This window comes from Scardinius erythrophthalmus (genome assembly GCF_964197995.2).
Source record: "Scardinius erythrophthalmus genome assembly, chromosome: 1".
Lineage (NCBI taxonomy): Eukaryota > Metazoa > Chordata > Actinopteri > Cypriniformes > Leuciscidae > Scardinius > Scardinius erythrophthalmus.
Window position 1 is genome coordinate 24,156,713 of NC_138221.1, and position 26,678 is coordinate 24,183,390.

The following is a 26,678-nucleotide window of genomic DNA, read 5'->3' on the forward strand; positions in this document are numbered from 1 at the left end:
TAAGTTGTTACAAATCTTTAAAAAATAATATTTTCCAAAATCAATGCATGAAAGGGTTAATAATATGTATTCCTTTATTTTATAGAATATTCTTAGTTCTACAGGTGGCCATATCTTAGAAAAATGTTTACTTTTGCTCAGTTTCATGTTATTCTCTCCATAGTGCACTTTAGAAACTAAATCTAACCAATCATTTAAAACTGTGGATTTTTGCTCCACTACGCTTTTTTTTTTTATTGCCTTAAAGCTGTAATTCTCACTATTCTAAATAAGTAAAACTCTTTATTAAAGTAACATAGGTCCTATACCTAAAACTATATAATTTGTACCTTTATAAAATTTCTGCATGAGTTTCTCTCTTCTGCTGAACACAAAGGAAGATCAGAAAAGTTAGCGATTAATTTAAGGCAAAACGAAATATAACATGCTTTCATGTCTGAAAACATTATTTTTTTCTTACATTTTACAATAAACGCAGACTGAAAAGCTCTGAGTTTATTATGAGTTAAAGTTTAAGCTGAGTTTAAGATCTGACTAATTTAATTCCATCCGTTTATTTTCGGGAATTGGAATGTGTGCAAAGAATTGTGGGTGAGTTAAGGCAGCGAAGGATACATCTGATGCATCCTTCAAAACAAGTCAATCTCGTCAAAACATCCATAAAAATAATATGCAGTGGGTTCGAATAGACATGAATGTCGTGTCTGGGAGGGATGGTTTACAGCATGTCCATCGCAATCCTGCTTCATCCGTTTATCGATCAGATATTCCAGGATAATAGTGATGACTGCGAGTCAAGGTGCATTTCTAACAAGCCTAGAGTTGGCAACCCTGTGATTAATTACCGGGGCTCCGCCCTAAAGATGTCCAGATTGCCTGTGAGTGCTAAATCAAGCTGTTCTGAATTATTAAGAGCGTTTAAATAACGCCGGCATCAGTGCAGCTGATTTAGAGTTAAGCAGTAGAGCAGTGTGGATCTTAACAGAAGTGCTGCAGGGTTTCTGAAAGAGACTCTTGATTTCTGTCTAGTCTTGGATGATTGCTCTTCATGGCTGTGAGGGAGATTTGTGTTTGGAAAGGGCTCATTTTAGCCCTTTTCCTCTTTGCTGTTGATGGACAGAAAAGGCCGTAAGTACATTGGCTTTGAAGTGAAAAGTGGCCTAATGTCTAATCTGTGCTGAATGATGCAGTTGTAAAGCTGGCAAAATGAAGCACCAAAGCACTAACCATTTGTTAAGTTCACTAATCATGTTGCACTTTTTCCCATCTAGTGGTCAAAGGATGAATGGGACCCACCAAACATTATTCATTAACACTTTTTTTTTATTTTTTTTTATTTTTTATTTTTTTTTTATACAAGTCACTGTTGAATGGAGTGTGTGTGCTGTTGAAGTTATTGTTCCTCAAATATATTTCTGAACGAAAATGACTGTATTGTGCTCTTATTTTGTGACCATGGCACAGTGTTGCTAAGTCAGGTTTTCCTATTTTTTTTTTTTTTTTTTTTTTTTTTTTTTTTTTTTTTTTTTTTCCTTTTTTCACGTTTGGTATTTCAACCCACTATTTGGAGATAACCACTTTGGCTATTTTTTGATGCACAGACTTGGCAACCCTTGTGGCAGCCACTTTCTATGGATGTTCAACCGACATGTAAATGTTCTGACCTGATTCCCTTTGGTCCCTGAACCTAAACTTCATGATGTTTACACAGGTTATTCATGGTGACGTTCCCTGCAGTGATTGAAACTGGATCTGCTGCCAAATTGTGTGCAAGTCTTCTGAAACCCCAAGAGAGTCTCACAATGACAGTTTCTCTGCTTGATGACAAAAGGATGACTCAACTTGTGCAACAAGTTTCTTCAAAGCCATTTCACCAATGCTTTAGTTTCCAGGTCTGTTGTCATGAGACTTATTTATTTTGTCTGGTTTGAGCTAACTGAGCTTCTTTACAGGCTCCTCGAGTAGATGGAGAATTTGTGCAGACGATGAAGGTAGAAGTCCAAGGGAAGGTCTTCAGAGCGACTGAAGAGAGGAAAGTCATGTTCAGACGTTACCAGCCTTTGACCTTCATCCAGACAGACAAACCCATCTACAATCCTGGACAAACAGGTGAGCTGTGATTGTCCCTTGGTTTAATATAAGAGGTGTATAGATAGTCCATTACGCTACAAGTTCTGATTGTCTTCAAGTGCATTATGCAATTAATGTGAGTTTATCTGTCTTTGCAGTGAATTTCAGAGTTGTCACCATGGATGCCAAATTTGTGCCACTTGATCAGATGGTAAGGTCTGGCCATGAACAAATTGCAAATTTATTGCAGGTTATTTTTACGTGCAGTTTTGCAGGTCTCTTCAATGACTGTTGTAATAGTGTCTATTTTAAATGCTTAATATTCCTGTCTTTGTCTTTCAGTACAATCTGGTGGTGGTGGAGGTGAGAATTTGTTCTGGTCCAAGTCTTTGAACGGAGCCACTGCCACTTTCTGTACTTTTTTTTTTTTTTTTTTTTTTTTTTTTTTTCTGAGCTGTTCATTGTTTTAATAGGACAATAATAATAACCGCATTGGTCAGTGGACAAACATTTCCTCAACGGGGTGGATATTGCAGCTTTCTCACAAGCTAAACCCAGAGGCTCAGATAGGGATGTACACACTAAGGCTTTTATTGGTGACCAAATGATCTCCCATGTTTTTGAAGTGAAAAAATACGGTAAGTTGTTGAGAATGATGTGCAACAGTTCAACGACAGATCTGCGGTCTTACAGTGTTTTTTATTTCTGGCTTAGTTTTGCCCAAGTTTGACGTGACCGTAAACACACCACAGACATACAGCGTTGCAGATGTGGGACTGAAAGTTGAGGCTTGTGCCAAGGGAGTGAAACGTACAGATCTTGTCTTGTGGTTGGTCAGTTCTTGATCTTGTTCCTTGGGATGTTTCTCAGATACACATATGGCCAACCTGTACCCGGTCTAGCCTTGGTGGAAGTGTGCCGTGATCCCTTTCCATACGTTGTGGTTCCTGAGTTGACCTGTCGTTGCCTGACTAAAACTGCAAAGGTTTGACTCCTGCCTTACAGGGGAGGGTTTTTCTTGTGCTTGACTTAAATGTGACTCTTTGTTCTGCTACCAGATGAATGCCACAGGCTGCGCCTCCCTTACCGTCGATACATCAGTGTTTTTCAACACCAAATTTGAAAATAATATGCCTCTTTGTTCTGCTACCAGATGAATGCCACAGGCTGCGCCTCCCTTACCGTCGATACATCAGTGTTTTTCAACACCAAATTTGAAAATAATATGCAAGATACTTTTCTTGTAAATGTGAATTTCACTGAGGAGGGAACAGGTGAGCTATTGGCTGATCTGAACCAATGGTACTTGCTTTAAAGTTTGTTCACTTCTTTTTTTTTTTTTTCTCTCTATTGCATCTCTCCACACCAGATGTATTGATGTCAAAATCTGCAACAGTGTCCATTACGTTTGAAGTCGGCAAAGTCATGTTTTTGGACATCCCGGAATATTTTGAACCTGGATCAACGATTAAAGGAAAGGCAAGTAAAATTAATTCCTTGTTGCAGAAACCTTCACATTGGTTCCCTTTCCTAACCTTGATCATTCCCAAAGATCTCAGTGTCTCGTTTTGATGGTACTCCAATCTCAAACAAAGTGGTGTATCTCCTGGATAGTAACAGCTGGCCCAACAAACTGCTGCAGAATCTGAACACAAACCAGAACGGACTGGCCTCATTCTCCCTCAGCACTGCTAGTCTTCCTAAAGCTGCTCTCAATCTGGTGTTACGATTTGCTCTTTGTGTTTTGTTAAATGTAGACTCTGATCTCAACTGTAGAACTCAATTTCTCTCGCAATAAACCAATTCTATTCGTTCTTCCCTAGGCAAGTGCGACTCCAGAGGTCGTTTATGGTTCCAAATCACCATACTTCACTACAGATACAAGAGTTGTTCAGCTTCTCCAACCTGATGCTTCCAGTAACCCATCATCTAGTGAACTGACTATAGTGAAGCTCGAGCAGCCGCTCAAATGTGGTGCTGTGTTTCCAGTGACAGTGAAGTATTCTTTTGTTGGAGAGACTGGCGACTACACTGTTGACATAATCTATATGGTGAGTGGATATCAGGTTTTTTTTTTAATAAACATTGCTCTTGCCTGTTTTAAGCACCCACTTGTTTTGTTTTTGTCAGGTCTTGTCCAGAGGATTGATCGTCCTCCATGGATTTCAGACGGTCAAAGCGAGGGCTTCTAATACAGTCACGAGCGGCTCTGTGTCTTTCCAGCTGTCTGTCAGTGTCGATATGGCTCCAGTTGTACAGATTCTGGTCTACTGTGTTCTGCCCAGTGAGAATGTTGTTGTTGGTAGTGCATCGTTTGACACAGAAACGTGTCTCCAAAACAAAGTATGATGTGCACTGGCATCTTTTGGCTTCAAGTGGGGTATTATGACTTGTCCTACAGCGTGTTGGTTCTTGTTCCAGGTGTCTCTTCAGTTCTCTCCTGCTACGGCCGTTCCTGCTGAGGAAAATGTTCTGACTGTCTCTGCTCAAGCAGGATCTCTGTGTGGCATCAGTGCTGTAGATCAGAGTGTCTGGATCTTGGAGCCAGGAAGACGTCTGAGTGCTAAAATGGTATCCATGTGCAGTTGATTTAAAATTCTTGTTGGTCTTGACTGACATTCAGGTTCAGCTTTAGAATTTGAGTAAAGCTGAGAGAAATTGAACAAACCTATTGTTATGATTATAGCAGTTTTAGTGTACATCTTAACATACTTTTATTTTCTCTGTGACATAACATTCCAAACAGTAATGGATTTTGTTCCTTTTTCAAAAGTGACCTTTTCATGGTTTTAGGTGTTTGACTTGCTCCCGGTGCGATCACTATCAGGTTACCCAAACAGCGTTCAGGATGAACCAGAGTGTCTAGGTTTTCAACCACGTCTAGCTTTTGATATAGATCTTGCCTACCCTTCTCCTACAAATCAAGCCTACACAACCTTCAAGGTAGAAAACCGTATTTTGTGACTACATGGTCACAAACTGAGTCATTGACTTTAAATCTGTCTTGTTTTAACTTGTCTCTCTGACAGAGCCTGGGAATGAAGATTGCAACAAATCTCGCTGTACAAGCCCCTCCATGTGCGCTGTATCCCAGATTTCCAGATGGTAGGTCCATGCAGAGGCCATTCTTTCAGTGAAAAATTCTGCATGACTTGGTGAACTTGCATTCAGGTTTGTGAGGTTACCCTTATGAAAAAGTGTACTTAAGTGATGTTCAAGTGTATTTAAGTATGCATATACTATCAATATGTACTAGTAGTAAACTTGTAAGTGTACTATTTTTAATACCGCTTGGGACTAAATTGGCCCACTTTTAGAATATAAAGTATGTTTAAGTGTAACAGTAGTAAACTGTAAGTGCACATCTAGTTCATAATTGCGTTTCTCATTTGTACTGCAAGTGAACTTATGGGTATACTAGTAGTTTACCATTTTAATACATGTAGCAATTTTTTAGTTTATCAAAGTACACTTTGAATTATACTCGGTAAACTAGTTTAGTAGTTTTATACTGCAAGTTTTCTCTAAGTGAACTTAAAATTATACTTTTAGTTTACTATTTGTTTGTTTTTTTGCACTTCCAGTAGGCCTATACCACTTTCTTTTTTAATACTTGAAAAATACCTTTAACTGTACTTTAATTTTAAACATTTTATTAGGTTTACGCATCCCCTTTTTAATCAACACTTGAATGTTGGTAAGTTTCATAAAAGCAACATTTTTAAACAGTTGAGAATCTCATTTTTGCCTAGACTGCGCCTTAATCAGGTTCAGAACGATGATCAAAACACAGTTGGAGTCCAACACCCCAAAAGTTTCAGTTGCTTTCTCTTCATGGGTTATGCTTTTCCTTTGGTAATATTAAGCATTTGATTTAAATGCTTTTTGATCACATTTTTACGTTTGCGTGAGCAATCTTCTAGCACTTGTTTCAGCTTCAATGTTTTGATCCAGAGATTCTGTACTAGATGCCATAGCGCCCCCTACCATATAACAGTGAAAACATGGATAGCTGGAAGTCATGATGGGGAAAGAGTAAAGTAGAATCAAGTTAATTCATATACGCTACCAGTGGACTAGCCTACACAAAAAATCAGATACACAGAATTAGAAACTTTTTTTTATCAATTTATTCAATATTTTCAAACAATGTAAGTTTCATAAGACTGTATATGAAAAGCTATGTAAAAGTATATTTAATAGGCTACTTGATCAAGAGTTAAAACAACTAGAATACTTAATTATACTTTTGTACTCCATCTTTGATCGAAATATACAAGTACAGGCCAAATACTTGGACTTTTCTCTCAGTATAAGTCAAGTACACATGTAATGAAGCATATTTGAGAAGTGTATTTAAAATGTAGACAAAGTATGCTTATTTTTAGTTAAAGTATACTAATAGAAGACTTGGTGATAACCCTTACAAAAAACAAGTTTCTCCGTGTACAAGATCAGGTTCAGGTCCATACTTTATTTACTCTAACCTATTCTACCCAAAAGCTTGATACTATATAAACATGCACATGTTAGTTTGTAAGACCGTGTAATATGTTTAAGCTACTCAATCAAAATAGTAAACAAGTACAAGCCTGAAATACTTAGAATACTTAATTATACTTTAAGTATATTTGGCCTATACTTGTTGATCGAGATATACTTAGACTTTTCTGTCAGTATAAGTCAAGTATACTTAAAGGGATACTCCACTTTTTTTGGAAATAGGCTCATTTTACAACTCCCCCAGAGTTAAACAGTTGAGTTTTACCGTTTTCGAATCTATTCAGCCAAACTCCGGGTCTGGCGGTACCACTTTTAGCATAGCTTAGCATAGATCATTGAATCGGACGAGACCATTAGCATCTCTCTCAAAATGACCAAAGTTTCTATTTTTCCTATTTAAAACTTGACTCTTACATCGTGTACTAAGACCGACGGAAAATGTAAAGTTGCGATTTTTCTAGGCTGATGTGGCAAGGAACTATACTCGTTCCTGCGTAATAATCAAGAAACTTTTCTGCCGTACCATGGGTCAAGCAGGCATAATGATATGACGCAGTGTCTGATAATAGTCCCCAGCTCGGTAGCCTATTTTCAGGCGCTGCGTCATATCATTACGCCTGCTGCATCCATGGTACGGCAGAAAAGTTTCTTAAATATTGAAACTCTTTGGTCATTTTTTTTCAGAGATGCTAATGGTCTTGTCCGATTCAATGATCTATGCTAAGCTATGCTTAAAGTGGTACCGCCAGACCCAGAGATCGGCTGTTTAACTATGGGGGAATTGTAAAATGAGCCCATTTTCAAAAAAAGTGTAGTATCCCTTAAGTGCAATTTGAAGTGTGTTTCTGAGTGTATTTGAGGTACATAAAAAGTAGACAAAGGTGTGTTTTTTTTTTTTTTTTTTTTATATATAGTTAAAAGTATACTAATAAAACACTTGAATAAACTTTTTTTTTTTTTGGCAACACTTTATTTGATGGTCCCTTTTGAACATGCTGTTGACTATAAGTAACTGCAACTATGTCAACTAACTTTCATTGGAGTATAAGTAGACTGTCTGCTTAAATGTACAGTATGCAATTTATTTTTTTCACCGCCAGGGGACGCTAACCACTTACAATAACAAAGGCGTAGTTAGGTGACGCAACATTTTGCTAAGAATTATGGATCTTGTCAACGTCAAGCCGACTGATCTAATAATGTTTATGGATGAGTAAATGCATCTGTTTTTATCATGACTGTGATATGAAGCAGGCTGGGATTGCTAAGAGACAGCTACTGTATCAGCGAGTCCCGCGGATATAAAAGGAATGTGGACAAGGATATTTCATTCTACCGAACTATACACGCAAGTGCAAAATTACAACTCGCAGGTCAGTTTATTAGACAAATTAAACTTGAGGTAACACAGCGTTGTTTCACTTGGTCTAACATCACACTATCACACTAAACTGCATTTAAATGTGTTGAAATGTATGTGTTCGTTTGTCTGTATGAGACTAGCAGTAAGCTAGATCAACATTAGAATAACATAGATCATATTCTAACATTTTATCGTTGTACTGTATTACGTTGATTAGTTTTATGTAAATGTGCTCACCTGTTAAATAAAGTACATGTAGGAGCGGTCGAAGTCTCGGACGTGGAGCTCTAGGCATCTCAAACACCGCGCTGATATTGATTCTCGTTTTAGTTTTTTTTTTTTATCCAAAGTCTGCTTGCCATGGTCTAATGTTTGAACGAAACGACAACAGCGTGCAAATAGACATTGCGAACTACACAGTTGTCCACGTTTGTGGTTATTAGAGATGGCTCTGGTTGCTATGGCAGTACCGGGCAGTACAAGCAGAAACCAGGGAAAATGCGGATATGACGCCATTGACGGTGACAAAACAGAAATAAAGAAACGTGCCTTTGAATTAAATTACAAATTTCTTCTGTTTTGAAAGTTGTTGGAAACAGTCGGGATAATGTAAGTACACAACTAAAACTATATATATATATATATATATATATATATATATATATATATATATATATATATATATATATATATATATATATATATATATATATATATATATATATATATATATATATATATATATATATATATATATATAAAAATATATTAGTTTTTTTTTTTTTTTAAGCAAAAGTTACATAGTACCTTTTAATATCTGCAGACACTTTGTGATGGTCCTCCAACAGACAATCTACTGACAATGTAATTTTGCAACTACATGTCAACTTGATCTAACCCTAACCCTACCAGTCTATTAAAATTTAACTAACACTCTAATGAGAGTTAGTAGACATGTAGGTGCAACGTTACTTAGTCAGCAGAATGTGTTTAAAGGGACCCTCAAAATAGTGAAACCCTTTTTTTTGTAAGGGTACTCCTTGTGGATCAGCAAATTGTGTGGTGTTGGGCGTTTTAATCATTTCCTTAAATGCAATAAGAGGGGCAGTTATGAACTGTTTATTCTGCAGATACTAAGACAGTTTGGTGTAAAATTGCTTGTCTTTCAATGAATTTGGTCCTGTAGGAGTGGCTCTTCCTATAGGAGTGGCTCTTCCTGCTGAAATGGCTCTTCCAGCAGCAGAAAGTGCTAGACGTGACACTTCCTCTTTTAAAGTGACTGTCAGGACTTACTTTCCAGAAACATGGCTTTGGCAGCTTGTTCAAGTGGGGTTAGTGAAGCATCTTGTTCCTTCTAAAGCCACTTGCCTAGTTCTCTCACTGTTCCCCTGATTTTTCTCTTGTCTTTCAGAAACACTGGATCCACACGAGTTCCTCTCACTGTTCCTGACACCATCACCACATGGGAGACTGAGGCGTTCTGCCTGTCCTCCAAAGGTTTCGGTCTGGCTCCTCCTGCTCTGCTGACGGTCTTCCAGCCCTTCTTCCTGGAGCTCTCCCTGCCGTACTCCATCGTCCGTGGGGAGTCTTTTGAGCTGAAGGCCACAGTCTTCAGCTATCTGTCCAAGTGCATCATGGTCCGCCATGGTTTTCTTTTATAATTCATCTGTATGAAGGTCGTGTCTTTGCTTCATGTGCTCAGTTTCATTGGCAGGTTAAAGTAACGCCAGCTTCATCCACGGCCTTCACTCTTAAGCCATATACTGATCTGTATTCATCTTGTCTTTGTGCCAATGGGAGAAGAACCTTCAAATGGGTTCTCTCAGCTTCTGTTCTTGGTCTCTAATTTAGTATTATCTCTAATTTAAGTGTATATTAAGGGTGTTGCTCACTTCCTGTCTGTCACCGCAGGAACTGTCAATGTGACCGTCAGTGCTTCAGCTGAAGCATCCCGGTCTCGATGTGGCACTGAAGTCGTGACTGTGCCGACGAGGGGACGCATTGACGTAGTCACTCGAAGTCTACATGTCCTGGTGAGTGTTAACTAGCCTTCTGGAGTCTGGTCATGGAGCCCATGCTGCTACTGATGTGGTGTCTTATTGCTTTTATAGCCTGAAGGAGTTGAAAGGACAAACACCCAGAGTTGGTTACTGTGTCCAAAGGGTTTGTTTGCACTCAATGTTTCCCAAATACGTTCTCCCTGTATAGCCAAACATTAGCCTAGCTCTCAAATACTGAGCCGTTCTGTTTGGTCTGCAGGAAACGTTCTTTCTGAAGACGTGACTCTGGGATTTCCAACAAACATGGTTCAAGGATCAGCCAGATGCTCAGTTTCAGTCCTTGGTACTACATTTCATTCAGTAGAAACTGACATGAAGTTTGGTAGAATAACTGTTTCTGATTTGGGTTGTATGCTTGACCTCTTGTAGGGGACATAATGGGTCGTGCGCTGAAGAATCTAGATGGGTTATTACGGATGCCTTTTGGCTGTGGAGAACAGAATATGATTGTTCTTGCTCCCAATATTTACATCCTGCTATACCTGAAGGTCACGGGGCAACTCACTGCAGCCATCCGAGAGACTGCCACAGGCTTTCTTCAGAGCGGTATGGATGACCAAATCAAATTTATGTAGGAGACTAAATTCCAATGAAGCTTTGTCCTGCTCTTCCCATTGTACTATCACTTACATGTGCTGTATGATCCAATCAGGATACCAAAGAGAACTGAACTACAGACACAACGATGAATCATACAGTACATTTGGTTATGATGAATCAAATACATGGTGAGTTTCACACTGTTCTGCTGTTGTGTATAATCTGTTGTGGTACAAAGTTTAAGTTTAGTTTGTCATCCTTTTTCACGACCAGGTTGACCGCCTTTGTCATGAGGTCTTTTGGTCTAGCGAGGCAATTTGTCTTCATTGATCCAAATGTCCTGCAGAGTGCAAAGGATTGGTTGATCAGCAAGCAGGGTTCAGACGGCTGTTTTGTGCAGCAGGGAACTCTGCACGATAGTGACATGAAGGTGCAATACATGTTTCTTAATGCACTGGAACAATGGACTGTTCTTATAAAAAAATATATATATTTTTTTTTAAGGGTGGAGTTGGTGACAGTGTGACCATGACTGCCTACATTGTTGCATCGCTGCTTGAACTAGGTGTCCCCACCACGGTAAAACCAATCCGGTAGTTGTATGAGCTCCTTGCAGATGGCCTTCCTGTTCTGGCTGACTGATATGCTTTTTTTTTTTATTTTTTTTTTTTTATATAGGATACTGTCATTACCAACGGTCTGTCATGCTTGAGGCCTGTCGTTGGGAACCTTGGAAACACTTATGCCACGGCTCTGCTGGCCTACACCTTCAGTCTGGCTGGAGAGACCACCTCTCGATCACAGCTTTTAACAACCTTGAACAACCTTGCTATTTCTGAAGGTAAGATTTACCAGCCTCTTGATGTTTGTTCATCAGGTTCTTTGTCATCTTTCTCCCCTCCAACTCATCCTAAGGCACTAAGGTCCATTGGTCTCAGACGACATCTGGTGATACTCTGTCCTCAGTAGTAGGAGACTCTTATAGCTTCAAAGTGAATCGGGACAACAGGCTGCTGTATCAGGAGAAGTCGCTGAAGAACGTTCCAGGCAAATTTAGTGTTAAAGCATCAGGATCCTCTTGTGTGTCTGTGCAGGTCTGTATCTTTATCCTCTATCTATTGTTGTGCACAGTCAAATCTAAATGTGTTTTTGTTTTTCAACTCCTACTGTAGGTTGCGTGTTTCTACAACATCCCAACACCCGTTAAAGTCTCCATGGCGCTGAGGGTTGAAGCGCAGGTGACTGGAGACTGCCAACCACTTGGAGCCAATCTCATGTTGAAGTTCACTGTGAAGTAAGAACAGCTTTGTGTCCTGAAACCAACTGATGTTTATGACTTACAAAAAGGAAGCTGTGTTCTTGATCTTGTTGACTAAACCTCTTTTTCACTTTTTCAGATACAATGGTGTGAAATCAAGCACAAACATGGTTCTAGTGGACATTAAGCTCCTGTCAGGCTTCACGGCAGATACGTCACTGGTTTGTATTTAAGATTATTTATAAAGTCCCAAGATGCTTGAAGCTCCTTCAATTGTAATTGTGTAAATTATGGTCTTCCCCTTAGCTTGGTTCTTCACCCCAATCGTTTGCCCCATTAGTGGAGCGGGTTGATGCTGAAGATGATCATGTCCTAGTGTATCTGAAAGAGGTGAGACTGGGTATATTACTAGCTGCCATCTTGAGTGCTGTGTATTTGCTGTTGTTCATCCTTTCTGTCTTGTAGGTTCCCAAAGGTGTCCCCATGAGTTACACTCTGCAGCTGAAACAGGTTCTTAAAGTGGAAAATCTCAAGCCAGCAGTCATCAATGTTTATGACTACTATCAGCCAAGTACGCTTTCATCCTAATCATGCTTTGCTCTGGCTGAATTCACTGTTAAATGATCAGGTCATTTGCTGTTCCTGTTTCAGGTAATTCGTTTGAGACCACCTACACATCTTCCTGTCCCTGATTTGATTCAGTACTGGCTGTAGGACATGTGACTTGAATAAAACCACTATACAACCAGTTCTGCTGCCTCTTGTTCCTAACTGCACTTTTGCACTGCACTTTCCTTGATCTGTCCTTAATATCAACATCTATAGGCTTATTTGAGATGCGCCTTGCCTCGCCTGAAATGTATGTGAGTAGGTGGCTGCAGTGAGAGGAGTGAAAAAAGCGCAGGCAAGCCGGACCATTCTCTTCCCACCGTGGATCTGACACCTGTGAGAGCAAAGATGGATATCGCAGGATTCACGCTCGTGCACAGTGTTGCTAAAAAACTGGATGTCATTTAAGTTCTGTTGCTTTTACATGAAAATAAATCTAATGAACAAGACACAAAGTACATATTCATTCCAAATACATGTTTATCAATCATTTTCTTTAATACATGTTTTCTTTTAAATGAAAAATTACAATGCATAACCCAGATTGCACTCTCAGATAGTTTGGGGATATTCACACATAACAGGTACACAAAACATGATATCAGAGTTTTAAATCAAACGGTTTAAAATATGGTAAATGGACTGCATTTATATAGCGCTTTCACAGACCTATGGCCACCAAAGCGCTGTACATATAGCCTCACATTCACCCATTCACACTCACCTCATTCAATGTTTAAACCAATGAGCATTAAGCTGTGTCGTCAGCAAGTCGTTTCCCATCATGCTTTTGATCAGCGCAGTCGGTGGAGAGAAACCAGGGGGGCAATCATTTCGAAAACATTGAAGCTTCCCCAGGCGCCGCCATTGATTAGCAGACCATCACCTGCTGTTAGCATTCCATTGACTCCCATTCATTTTGGCGTCACTTTGACAGCGAATAACTTTACATCTGCGGCGTTTAAAGACTAAATTTTTCCATTATTTCTAAAGAAACACAAAAATGTATGAAAGGCTCCATTACCTTGTGTCTTACGTTATGGCCCTGTAGAAGCCGTTTTTGTAAAAATAGGCTAACAATTGCGTCAATCACACGACTCTCCGTCTAATTACCGTATAGACAGGAGGAGAAGCTCGCATGCAATTGGGGGGACGTGGAGGCAAAATAATTAATCAGAATACTAAGCAAAAGTTGCTCCTGCTCCTAGCTCATGGACACCTCCTACTCATACTCTCCGTCTCTGCAAGATTCGGAAGCGAATGACTTAGCACAGCTACTAGAAGGCAGACAGGTTGCTCACGTCACATCTACGTCGTCAAACTCAGTTTGAGTCTGCGCAGTACGCTCAGCCATCAGTAAGTGAGTGCTCCATTGAATCCTATGGGGTCGCTGTGTCCAGTTTATATACTGTCTATGAGAGAAACGACTGCAGAATCTGACATGTGCGCCTTGCGCTCGCGAGAGTTTTTTGACATACGTCAGCATGACATCAGAGCAAGGCAGACCGCACTCGGACACATTTCTAACTGGCATGCATCTCGCGCTGTTCACCGGTGATCGGTTCTGTGCAGATTTTGCTCATCTCAAACAAGCCTTATGTCTACATCACCACATATTTGGCCCCACCCACTGGAGTGTTAGTGAATGTGAAAAGATAGACACAGGATCAAAACCATTACCTTCCTAATGATCCTAATGCTAGGAAGGTTTTTTTTTTTTTTTTAACAATGAGAACGTCTCAGCAGTGCATTGTTGGTATTCGGTACATTTCACTGGATTATTTGGTAATTCATTCATAGTTTCTACACGGGCTTTGCAAACAGACTTTTACGATATGGATCTGCCAGCAACACCACAAACATGGAAGTAATAATTTATTCCAATCTATAGTATAGTGGTTTATTTCTGATGTGTATAGTTCAGACAATCTTTCTCAAATTGTTCAATACTGTTTATGCATCTGTATATCAAGCCAGTGACTAAAATATCAACTTCACATCGTTTTACTTAGGATAAAAATAATCTTATTTAAACTGATTAAAATGTATACAGAAAGTATCAAAGAATGCTCCCTTTCCAATCGCTCAAGCTTGCAATCACACATCAGAGTTTATCTGGACACTTGCCAACAAACATGTCAGCAAATCACAGCAGTGAGCGTTTACACGTTTCCCTTCAAACAGTGTTCAAATCAGAGGCTAAAATCAGGATAGGAAAATGCCTTTTATTTCTAAATTATTGATGGAAAAATCATACTAACATTATAAAATAATAAAATAGCCTTGACCATTTTTAACACAGCTTTTAAGCATGGTTAAAGAAGCATTTCACACTTGTAATTTAAAAACGGGGTTCAATCACACCGCTTTTTACCCGGGGTTATGAATCCCTGCTCTGGAGCAGGATTAGCTCTGATTTTATTGTGTTAACTCCACATTGCGGTGCCAAACTTGTCCAGTGTGAAGTGATGCGGTGTTAGAATGTTACAACTAGATGCTTAGTTAGTGTAACAGTGTAAAGAAAGGAAAACCAGAAACTAAGTGTGAATAGTGTCAAAATGCTTGTTTTAGTTATAAAATATTTGTCCTTGTTAAATTAACCATTCATTGGTTATTTATATAATGCATCTTGGAAAAAGGGAGAGACCTACAGGCAAGAAGAGTGTACAATGAGTTGAATCAGTCATCTTCTCAGTTCACACGAGCTGTTGAGAAGGATGTTTTATGGCCAGACCAGCAGTATTTATTGTCTGTTTGGTGCTCTTCGTGTCTTTTCCAGATTTCTTCAGTTGCAGTAAACACTAAAGTGAATGTGCTCAGCAAAATTGCTTTTGTGTGGTCATTATTGAAATGAAAGAACACACGAACCAAGAGGGGTTACATTAGCAAGTGACAACTAATCGTGAGCCTTCTATTCACACTCTTTGGGCAATGAAACACTGATTGTTGTGGGCCTATATAAACAGTCGTTTCAGCATATGATGGGAAAAAATGTCAAACGGTGATGAAAAACGTCATTCATTCCGTCATTCTTGCTTTCAAAAAGTCCAGTCAGCAATGTGTAATGAGGACACGCAATGTTAGAGCCTTTATGTAAACAGGTCACGTGCTGTGTTTGTGCAGTCAATAACACTGACACCGCAAATAAAGACTTTAGCCAGGGATGTAGGAATGTGCAGTGTGAAACGGCAGCTTATGAATAACCAGGATGGGTTTGTACAGTAGTGACGCTTTAGCTTTTGACATCATATAAATCCAAATGCCCCATTCATTCATTTCTAAGATACATATTAAATTGTTCAGGAATGAAAGAGACATATTTGGTTGTCATAGAATTACACTTGCAGTTTAATCTTAACTTCTTAACTTGAAAATCTATTCTTATGGGATGACTTTTAGTTTAGGCTAATCCAAGAGCAAAGAGAATTCAATTTCAGCGCAAGAGCACAGAGACATTCGTGAGTGTGAACGGAGGTTGTTTTTCTAATGTTATCATTCATCTGTACAAAGAAAAAAAAAACCTTCTCAGTTTTAAGGATTGAATAAGTGCATTCAATAACATCCACTATGGTTTAACACTACAAATGGCTGTCGACCGAAATACTGCCCTATTTGAGGGTATAGGGGGTGATTTTGGATTCAGCCGTTGTCGTGTAAACATACCTTTAGTAATCCTGAAGATATTGATTAGCTTATTCAGATGTGTTTTATTAAGGATGGAGCTAAACTCCACTGGACAGTGGATCTCCAGTATTCCCTGTTATAGAGTCTCGTATTTGGACAGAGATTTTATTGGACAGAGTGAGCGTGTGTTCAGGCTGCTTCCGAAACCGCATCCTTCCCTATAGTAGGGAAAACAGTAGGTCAGTGAATAAGTATGTATGAATCCTTAGTATTCATAAAAGAGTAGGCGAGAAGTTCCCGGAGGGCTTACTGCTTCCGCCCAGATTCTGAAGCGCTCAACGATGGATACTTTTCTATCCCAGGAGGCCACTGGATACGTCATAATCGAACATCGCGTAGATCAGCGACAAGTATACTAGTTTGAGTGAGTATACTACAGAAATGAATAAAAAAAAAATCTATTTAAATCTTAAGTTGTAGTTTATTTTAATTATTGTAATTTCACACAGAGTTATTACAGCACTTTTCTGATTCTTGATTTCTGTGCACTTGTGATGTTTTGTGGTGGAGCAGGACCTCCAAGGCAGGGTGACGGTGGCATTTGTGGGGAAAGGACAACCTGAAACAAAAATATAAAGATCTTTTTTTTTTTTACTTCTAATACAGAAATCAAATGACATTGTGCTGTTAAAATAAGTGCTTCTGTATTATGTTTTGTGCATTTTTGTAGGATCTGAAATGTCTTTAGACTGATGTGAGCCATCATCCATCACTCCACCTGGCCTTATTGACTCAGATTGTGAAGCACAGCATGGCACAGAAACAACCTCAGGCACAATGGCATGGCTATGAAGAAAATAGAGCATCAGTGTGTTTTCAGCACGTCAAAGGCTGGCTCTACTATGCGTCGCTCACAGGAGTGTTTACTGTTGAAATGAGTCTCACAGGTTCAATTCAGGCTCTCTCTGTGAAACCGGGCCTACATGTGTCACTGGCAGTATTTAGATGTGTTTTAAATCAATACCAGATAGAAATCCTAATTAAGACTAAATTAATTCCAGGTGGTGGTTTATCAATTAAATTAACAAAATTTGTGCGTTCCCTGACAATTAAGATTGCTTAAATATCCCTGCCTTCAGTACGAATGATTGAGAGAAGCAGTGGTAGAGTATCTTAAGAGCTCTGAGAACTTTTTAAAAAGAGTCTTGATCTTGGGTTGGTTTTGGATGATTTTCCCTCATGGCTGTGAGGGAGACTAGTTTTTGGAAAGGGCTCATTTTAGCCTTTTTTCTCTTTGCTGTTGATGGACAGAAACCAGGGCCGTAAGTACTGTTAAATGTGCTTTGAAGTGAACAAGCATTCTGTTGTATGATTTATTTTGGGATTAACTAAACTTTATAGATGGAGAAATGAGCTTTGTGAACCGATTGAAGCTTTTTTTTTTTATTCAATACCATTGTTAAAGATCACCATTCTTCATTTGTTGCAATCCAGTGATAAAATAGATGTCATGTGGCTTCTAAAACTAAACCTCTGTATTTTTCCACAGGTTATTCATGGTGACATTCCCTGCAGTGATTGAGTCTGGATCTGATGCTAAAATATGTATAACTCTTCTGAAACCCCAGGAGAGTCTCACAATGACAGTTTCTCTGCTTGATGAGAAAAACAGGTCAACTCTACTTGTGCAGCAGGTTTCTTCAACGTCGTTTCACCGCTCTTTCAGTTTCCAGGTCTGTCATGACTCATGAGACGCATGTGCCTTTTTTTTTTTTCTGGTTTGTATGTTCACGGAGTTCCTCCACAGGCTCCTCGAGTAGATGGAGAATCTGTGCAGATGCTGAAGGTGGAAGTCCAAGGGAAGGTCTTCAGCGCGACTGAAGAGAGGAAAGTCATGTTCAGACCTTACCTGCCTTTGACCTTCATCCAGACAGACAAACCCATCTACAATCCAGGACAAACAGGTGAGCTGTGAATGTCCCTTGGTTTAACATTAGAAGTGTAGAAAGTTCAATACGTTACAAGTATTGATAATCTTCCAGTGCATTGATGTGAGTTTATTGGTGTCTTTGCAGTGAATTTCAGAGTTGTCACTATGGATACCAGATTTGTTCCTTTTGATCAAATGGTAAGATCAGATGTTTCACCATATTGATTGTTCTAGCCACAAAAGACTGCAAAATAGTGCACGTAAAAATAACCTGCATTAAATGTGTACTTTTATTTTTCAGTGATTTTTGCAGCATCAGCGTGTTTGTGCTTTTTTTAAATGTTTAATTTTCCTGTCTTTTGTCTTGCAGTACAATCTGGTGGTGGTAGAGGTGAGAATTTGCTCTGGTGCAAGTCTTTGAATGGAGCCAACACAGCTTTTTGTACATTTTCTTTGTTTGCTGTTTTTCCTCTGAGCTTTTAAAAAATATATATTTTTTTTTTTTTGTATTTTAGGACAATAATAATAACCGAATTGGTCAGTGGACAAATGTCTCCTCAACGGGGTGGATATTGCAGCTTTCTCATGAGTTAAACCCAGAGGCTCAGATAGGGATGTACACACTAAAGGCTTTTATTGGTGACCGAACAATCTCCCAGGTTTTTGAGGTGAAAAAATATGGTAAGTCATTGTGTATAAATTGTGCTGCAGTTCAATTACAGATCTGAGGTCTTGATCTAAGACATCTGGTTTCTGGTTAAGTTTTGCCCAAGTTTGATGTGACCTTAAACACACCACAGACATACAGCGTTGCAGATGTGGGACTGAAAGTTGAGGCTTGTGCCAAGTGAGTAAAGCTTTATTTTCTTGTCTTGTGGTTGGTCAATTTTTGATCTTGTTCCTTGTGCTTCTCAGATACACATATGGCCAACCTGTACCCGGTCTAGCCTTGGTGGAAGTGTGCCGGGAGCCTTTTCCATTTGTTGTGGTTCCTGATGTGACCCGTCGTTGCCTGACTAAAACTGCAAAGGTTTGATTCCTGCCTTTACAGTGGAGGGTTTTTCTTCTGCTTGACTTTAATGTGACTCTTTGTTCTGCTACCAGATGAATGACACTGGCTGTGCCTCCCTTACCGTCGATACATCAGTGTTTTTCAACACCAAATTTGAAAATAATATGCAAGACACTTTTCTTGTAAATGTGAATGTCACTGAGGTGGGAACAGGTGAGCTATTTGCTGATCCAAACCAATGGTACTTGCTTAAAGCTTGTTTGCTGTTCACTTTTTTTTTCTTTTTTTTTTTTTCTATTGCATCTCTCCCATCCCCCCCAACCCCCCCCCCCCCCAGATGTAGTCATGTCAAAAGCTGCAACACTGTCCATTACGTTTGAAGTCGGCAAAGTCACGTTTGTGGACCTCCCAGATTATTTTGAAACTGGATCAATGATTAATGGAAAGGTGAGTAAGCTTAATCATTGTCACAGAAGCCTTCACATTGGTTCCCTTTCCTAACCTTGATCATTCCCAACAGATATCAGTGTCTCGTTTTGATGGGACTCCAGTCGCAAACAAAGTGGTTTATCTCCTGGATAGTAACAGCTGGCCCAACAAACTGCTGCAGAATCTGACCACAAACCAGAAAGGACTGGCCACGTTCTCCCTCAGCACTGCTAATCTTCCTAAAGCTGCTCTCAATCTCGTGGTACGATTTGCTCCGTTTTGTGACATGTAGACTTCTCTCAATCTCTCGCATGAAACCAATGCCATTCGTTCTTCCCTAGGCAAGTGCGACTCCAGAGGTTGTTTATGGTTACAAATCGCCATACTTCACTACAGATACAAGAGTTGTTCAGCTTCTCCAACCTGCTTCTCCTGACAACCCATCATTTAGTGAACTGACTATAGTGAAGCTCGAGCAGCCTCTCAAATGTGGTGCTGTGTTTCCAGTGACCGTGAAGTATTCTTTTGTTGGAGAGACTGGTGGCTACAGCACTGACATCATCTATATGGTGAGTGAACATTTTGTAGCTTTTTTTTTCTGCACTGGTTAGTTTGTTTAGCACCTTTTATGCACCCATTTGTCTTGTCAGGTCATGTCCAGAGGAGTGATCGTCCTCCATGGATTTCAGACAGTCACAGCAAGGGCTTCTAATACAGTCACCAGTGGCTCTGTGTCTTTCCAGCTGTCTGTCAGTGCTGATATGACTCCAGTAGTGCAGATTCTGGTCTATTGCGTTCTGCCCAGTGAGAATGTTGTTGTTGGTAGTGCGTCGTTTGACACCGAAACATGTTTCCAAAACCAGGTATGATGTGCACTGGCATCTTTTGTCTTTAAGTTGGGTATGATGACTTGTCCTACAGCGTGTTGGTCCTTGTTCCAGGTGTCTCTTCAGTTCTCTCCAGCTACGGCCGTTCCTGCTGAGGAAAATGTTCTGACTGTCTCTGCTCAAGCAGGATCTCTGTGTGGCATCAGTGCTGTAGATCAGAGCATCCGTATTATGGAGCCAGGAAGACGTCTGAGTGCGGAAATGGTATCACGTGTATCAATCAGATCTCCATTGTAGCAAATTAGCTTAACTTAATCTTAACTTGTTATAATTATGAATATTTGGATCAGTTGATAGAACTAACTTAATGTCTTATGATCAATTATGACCCCCCCCCCCCCCTGCAAATTCCTTCTGGGTCCCAAAGTCTTATCAGTCTGAATGTGAGCTGTAACAGTGTGTTAGCTTCATTTGGGATGTTAGTTTTGGGGGAAGTTTCATAGACTTTTGTTGGGAGAGTGGGTTTGCTGGATTATTCATTAAATATAATAATTTGTGTCTGATTGGTCCAGATGATGCACCTTTTAGACCTAAACTTTAGTGGCACTCTGAATATTTTAGTGTGGCACACATCTGATTAGTTTACTGCAGATCAGAGATTGGGAAAACCCTGACATGCCATCACTGAACTACGTTAATGAAGTTTAATCAAATCAATGCATTTGTCCTTTTTAAAATGTCATCACTATGACTTTGCTTTTTGAAGACCTATGTATGTGACTTACTACTAGAAGACAACTTTCTCTATGTTCTCAGGTGTTCAACATGCTCCCAGTGCGATCACTATCTGATTATCCATATGAAGTTGAAGATGAACAGGAGTGCTTAAATGTTCGACCCCGTCGGGCTGTTCCTACAGACCAAGCCTCTGAAACCTTCAAGGTATAAAACCGTTCATTATCCTGTTTACTAAACTCGGCTTAATCTTCAAATGTTTTTTCTCTTGCTCTGACAGAGCATGGGGATGAAGGTTGCCACAAATTTGCCTATCAGAGTACCTCAGTGTGTGATGTACAGAGGCCTGAATTATTATCGCAACTTCCGTGATGGTATGTCAGTTTGTTTCTTGCTCTCATATTGATACATGACTTGATGGGTTCCTTAAGTTTATTATAGTTGGTAGCTTCTATGACCTGAAACTGCAAGCCATTTGGAAAAACTTAAATCTCTTACATTGTAACAGTGTTTATTCATCTTTATTAATGTGCCATGTAAAGTCAATTTTTTAACAACTGCCCAAACATGCATATTTGAAGTTGTATGAACCCTGTTTTATCTGCAGACACTAGGACGGTTTGTTGTAAAATTGCTGGTCTCTTTCAGTAATGTATTATCGTGAGCCTGTAGCCATGGCAATGGCTGGAATAGCTCCTCCCGTAGTTGAAAGTACTGGAGGTGACACTTCCTCTTTTGATGTGACCGTCAGGACTTACTTTCCAGAAACCTGGATCTGGCAGCTTGCTCAAGTGGGGTAAGTAAAACCTTTTGCTCCATCTAAAGCTACTTTCCCACAGTTTTTATTTTCTGTCCCCCTCATTTATAGTTGTCCTTTTTCTTCAGAGTGACTGGATCCACACGAGTTCCCCTCACTGTTCCTGACACAATCACCACATGGGAGACTGAGGCGTTCTGCCTGTCCTCAAAAGGTTTTGGTCTGGCTCCTCCTGCTCTGCTGACGGTCTTCCAGCCCTTCTTCCTGGAGCTCTCCCTGCCGTACTCCATCGTCCGTGGGGAATCTTTTGATCTGAAGGCCACTGTCTTCAGCTATATGTCCAAGTGCATCATGGTCTGTCATGGTTTCTTTACCTACTGTAATGCAGGGTTCACCAATCTCGGTCCTGGAGGGCTGCTGTCCTGCAGAGTTTAGCTTCAACCAGCTCCGTCACACCTGTTTGAAAGTTTCTAGTATGCCTAATGAGACCTTGATTAGCTGGTTCAGGTCTTTAATTGGGGTTGGAACTAAACTCTGCAGGACAGCGGCCCCCCAGGACCGAGACTGGTGGACCCTGCTGTAATGGATCTGTATACAGAAGGTCATGTGTCTCTTCTCCATGTGCTGTTTCATTGGCAGGTTAAAGTAACTCCAGTTTCATCCATGAACTTCACTCTTAAACCATATACTGATCCATATTCATCCTGTCTTTGTGCCAATGGGAGAAAGACCTTCAAATGGGTTCTCTCTGCTTCGGTTCTCGGTCAGTTTTGGACCAACTGTTTCCAAATTTAAAGTTTGTGGTGTTGCTCACTTCCTGTCTTGCCCTGCAGGTGCTGTCAATGTGACTGTAAGTGCTTCAGCTGAACCATCCCAGACTCGTTGTGGCACTGAGGTTGTGAACGTGCCGACAAGAGGACGCATTGACGTAGTCACTCGAAGTCTACTTGTCCTCGTGAGTGTTACCAGCCTTCTGGAGTTTGATCGTAGAGATCATGCTGCTTTACTGATGTGGTGTTATTGCGTTTTATAGCCTGAAGGAGTTGAAAGGACAAACACCCAGAGTTGGTTACTGTGTCCAAAGGGTTTGTTTGCACTCAGTGATTCCAAAATACGTTCTCCCTGTATAGCCATACATTAGCTTGGCACTCAATGCTGATCTGTTCTGTCTGCAGGAAAAGATCTTTCTGAAGACGTGACTCTGACATTTCCAACAAATGTGGTTCAGGGATCAGCCAGATGCTCTGTTTCAGTCCTTGGTAAAACATTTCGTGGAGTAGAAACTAACAGGTAGTGTTTAGCAGAATGATTGTTTCTGATATGGGGTTTTATGCTTTACATCCTTGAAGGGGACATAATGGGTCGTGCACTGAAGAATCTAGATGGGTTATTACAGATGCCATCTGGCTGTGGTGAACAGAATATGATAATTCTAGCTCCGAATATTTACATCCTGCTGTACCTGGAAGTCACGGGGCAACTCACCGCAGCCATCCGAGAGACCGCCACAGGATACCTTCGGAGTGGTATGGGCAAGCAGATCCATTTTTAGTGTTGAGGAGACAATCTTAACTTTTAGTCCGTGATTCCCATCGCTGTCAAGACTCTAAGCTCTAATCTTCCCCTGCCCCATATTTTTTTTTTCTTTGAACAGGATACCAAGGACAGCTAAACTACAGGCACAGTGATGGCTCATACAGTACATTTGGTTATGATGCATCCAATACATGGTGAGTTTTATGCTGTTATTCTAGTTGTGTAACCTTTGTCACAAGCGGTTTCAGTTCAACGACTTTCTCCACGGCCAGGTTGACCGCCTTTGTCATGAGGTCTTTTGGTCTAGCGAACCGTTTCGTCTTCATTGATCCGAATGTCCTTCAGAGTGCAAAGAACTGGATAATAAGCCAGCAGGGTTCAAATGGTTGTTTCATGCAACAGGGAACTCTGTACCACAATGACATGAAGGTACATTTGTTATCAAATGGACCTTAAAAACAATCTTGGAAATCTTATGGTTAATCTATGTGTTGGTGTTTTAGGGTGGAGTTGGTGATAACGTGACCATGACTGCCTACATTGTTGCATCGCTGCTTGAACTAGGCATCCCTGCCACAGTAAAAACATCTCCTGTAGTTGTATGAGCTCCTTGCAGATGGCCTTCCTTTTCTGGCTGTTGTCTGATATCAGTTTTACTTTCAGGATCCTGTCATTATCAACGCTCTGTCATGCTTGAGGCCTGTCGTTGGGAACCTGGGAAACACTTACACCACGGCTCTGCTGACCTACACCTTCAGTCTGGCTGGAGAGACCACCACTCGATCACAGCTTCTAACAATCTTGAACAACGTTGCTGTTTCTGAAGGTAAGATTTACCAGCCTCTTGATGTTTGTTCATCAAGTTTCTGTCATCAACTTTCTCTCCTCTCTCATCCTAAGGCACTAAGCTCCATTGGTCTCAGACGACATCTGGTGATACTCTGGCAGTGGAGATCAGCTCTTACGTGCTGCTAGCGGTTCTCGCTGTTCAGCCGCTCACGACAGCTAATCTGGGTTATGCTAACCGCATTGTCAACTGGCTCGTGACCCAGCAGAATCCCTATGGAGGGTTCTCCTCCACCCAGGTGCCTCTGACTACAAGTGCAATATGAGTGCAATAATTTATGAAGAGTTTTTAATCTGGTGCTTGTTTTAGGACACTGTGGTGGCTCTTCATGCCCTGTCTGTGTACGCTGCTCAAGTGTTCAGTTTGGATGGCACCAGCACTGTTACCGTACAGTCCTCAGTAGTAGGAGGAGACTCTTATAGCTTCAAAGTGAATCGGGACAACAGGCTGCTGTATCAGGAGAAGCCGCTGAAGAACGTTCCTGGCAAATATAGTGTTAAAGCATCAGGATCCACTTGTGTGTCTGTGCAGGTCTGTATCTTCACTCTTTTTCTGTTGTGCACATCAAAATCTGATTGTTTGCTCTGTGCTCATACTGTAGGTTGCATGTTTCTACAACATCCCAACACCCATTAAAGTCTCCAGGACACTGAGTGTTGAAGCGAAGGTGACTGGAGACTGCCAACCGCTTGGGGCAAATCTCAGGTTGAACTTCACTGTGAAGTAAGAACACCTTTGGCTTTGTGTCCTGAAACCAGCTCTTGTTTGACTCCTTCAAAAGGATCCTGCATTCTTGATTTCTGTTGACCTAAACCTCTTTATTCCCCCATCACCCTTATTCAGATACAATGGTGTAAAAGCAAGCACTAACATGGTTCTAGTGGACATTAAGCTCCTGTCAGGCTTCACAGCAGATACGTCACCGGTTCGTAGGTTTAAGATTTAGAAAGTCCCAAGATGCTTGAAGCTCCTTCAGATATAGCAGTGTCTGTAAATTATGGTCTCTTTCCCTCAGCTTGGATTTCCACCCCAATCGTTTGTTCCGCTAGTGGAGCGGGTTGATGCTGAAGATGATCATGTCCTAGTTTATCTGAAAGAGGTGAGACTACACTGGGTATATTACTAGCTGCCATCTCAAGTAGGGCTGTCACTTTTGTGAAAGCCCTGTTCGATTTGAGAAGTGTTCACTGAATCGATTGTAAAATTGATTTTCGATGTCTAGAAGTTTCCATTTTTAAACGCCAAATATGGGCAAATCCACAGACAACTAACAGGCATAAGGACGATCTTAAAGAGGGCGCTTGAGACGCGCATAAGTCTGCAATATTTTATTTATTGGTGTGAAGTTGTGCACAATGACAAACAGGAGTGCAACATTTTCAAAAAAACAATAAGCAGAGTGGACTGCCATAGACATGTTGATGACTGAGGTGATGTTTTTCATTTATGCGGTTTACAATTAGAAATGTCAAACAAATTTCGCCTACGTAAGCGATTGTAGCCCGAATCTGTATCTATGCATGAGACTGTCTGCATACGGCAGAATTCACAGTTTTGTAGTGAAAAGACGCATGCAGAAGGTTAATTTGCTGTTGTGTTTGTCAGAGCCTGCAGTTGCTGTGTGGCGTGTTCGTATCGTGATGAGCTCCAAGCGCTCTGAGAAAAGACTGTTAAAATCGATTCCCCATTTTCATTTTCGAAACTTGCGTTGGTTGGTCCGATCGGTTGTGCAATTGATTTTTGAACGTAAAGTGACCGCCCTCTCAAGTGCTGTGTATGTGCTGCTGTTCATCCATTCTTTCTTGCAGATTCCCAAAGGCGTACCCATGAGTTACACTCTGCTGCTGAAACGGGTTCTTGCAGTGGAAAATCTTAAGCCAGCAGTCATCAACATTTATGACTACTATCAGACAAGTACGCTTTTATCCTTTTATGCTTTGCTTTGGCTGATTTTACTGTTGAACATGATCTATCATCTTCTGTTCCACTTTCAGGTGACTCATTTGAGACTACCTACACATCCCCCTGTCCATGATGTTAAATAAGTTCTGTCTGTAGGACATGTATGAAATAAAACTCTTATACAATCAGTCCTTTTGCCTTTTTTTTTTTTTTTTTGTTCCTCGTCTATGACGTTTGTTTGAAGTTGTGGATTACAAGCCTTTGCACTGTTAGTGAGCTATTTGCCCTGCATGGAATCCTTATAAAATGGCTGAAATGCTGCTTAAGGCAGTAGCTTTTCCTTACTTTGCTTTCTGTTCATAAAGTTGAGACCTGTTCTCAAAAGAATCCTTTATGTAATTGCTCTTGTAACCTTTTGATTGTAGTGTTACGTCTTTTTGTGGCATTTTTATTTAACTTATCAGAGGTGAGAGACTTAAGTCACATGACTCAAGTTGAAAATTTAAGGTCTTGAGACTTGCTTGACTAAATGAAGAAAGTTACTTTACTTTAACTTGAACTCCAATGACTTACCTTGAACTCCAATGACTTGCCTTGAACTGTACGACTCGTGACTTTTAACATAATACAAAAACATTAAAAACAAAAGTAAATTATCATAACATCAGTTGAACAA

The 26,678-nt window shown here is 40.3% G+C and overlaps 1 protein-coding gene and 1 pseudogene across 5 annotated transcripts; both read left to right on the forward strand.

The window, feature by feature from the left end:
* The first annotated feature begins 950 nt into the window (after positions 1-950).
* On the forward strand, positions 951-12,541 carry LOC308695380 (alpha-2-macroglobulin-like protein 1; annotated as a pseudogene). Its single transcript has 32 exons — positions 951-1,128; positions 1,712-1,892; positions 1,953-2,109; positions 2,229-2,281; positions 2,413-2,433; positions 2,544-2,708; positions 2,785-2,896; positions 2,941-3,055; positions 3,224-3,344; positions 3,440-3,549; positions 3,894-4,121; positions 4,201-4,413; positions 4,492-4,641; positions 4,864-5,013; positions 5,100-5,175; positions 9,123-9,267; positions 9,348-9,573; positions 9,651-9,774; positions 9,848-9,969; positions 10,048-10,099; positions 10,196-10,279; positions 10,366-10,542; positions 10,649-10,724; positions 10,810-10,966; positions 11,041-11,115; positions 11,215-11,377; positions 11,452-11,630; positions 11,709-11,830; positions 11,934-12,015; positions 12,101-12,184; positions 12,260-12,365; positions 12,446-12,541. The product of its transcript is annotated as an alpha-2-macroglobulin-like protein 1 (transcript).
* A 4,590-nt stretch (positions 12,542-17,131) lies between these two features.
* LOC308697284 (alpha-2-macroglobulin-like protein 1) lies at positions 17,132-26,449 on the forward strand. 4 transcript variants are annotated; one of them, XM_081376459.1, is made up of 34 exons: positions 17,132-17,349; positions 17,577-17,760; positions 17,835-17,991; positions 18,103-18,155; positions 18,328-18,348; positions 18,473-18,638; positions 18,720-18,804; positions 18,873-18,987; positions 19,062-19,182; positions 19,307-19,416; positions 19,490-19,660; positions 19,740-19,967; positions 20,049-20,261; positions 20,340-20,489; positions 21,042-21,167; positions 21,241-21,334; positions 21,609-21,756; positions 21,846-22,071; positions 22,357-22,480; positions 22,551-22,672; positions 22,751-22,802; positions 22,893-22,976; positions 23,067-23,243; positions 23,372-23,447; positions 23,526-23,682; positions 23,757-23,831; positions 23,917-24,079; positions 24,154-24,338; positions 24,410-24,631; positions 24,702-24,823; positions 24,944-25,025; positions 25,116-25,199; positions 25,909-26,014; positions 26,095-26,449. In XM_081376459.1, exons 1-34 carry the CDS (start codon positions 17,267-17,269, stop codon positions 26,133-26,135), a joined length of 4,323 nt encoding a protein of 1,440 aa, XP_081232585.1. In that variant the 5' UTR covers positions 17,132-17,266; the 3' UTR covers positions 26,136-26,449. The 4 variants fall into 4 exon arrangements, with proteins under 4 accessions (XP_081232585.1, XP_081232587.1, XP_081232586.1 ...); XM_081376461.1 differs by having other exon boundaries at positions 17,174-17,349; positions 18,758-18,804; positions 26,095-26,442; XM_081376460.1 differs by having other exon boundaries at positions 17,174-17,349; positions 17,848-17,991; positions 26,095-26,442.
* The last annotated feature ends 229 nt before the right edge of the window (positions 26,450-26,678 follow it).

Bases quoted from the DNA above. Each gene is read 5' to 3' on its own strand.
- LOC308697284 (XM_081376459.1), top strand. From the start codon at position 17,267: ATGGCTGTGAGGGAGACTAGTTTTTGGAAAGGGCTCATTTTAGCCTTT. The intron at 19,968-20,048 runs GTGAGTGAACAT...TTGTCTTGTCAG, and splicing joins GCACTGACATCATCTATATG to GTCATGTCCAGAGGAGTGAT. The intron at 20,490-21,041 runs GTATCACGTGTA...CTATGTTCTCAG, and splicing joins GACGTCTGAGTGCGGAAATG to GTGTTCAACATGCTCCCAGT.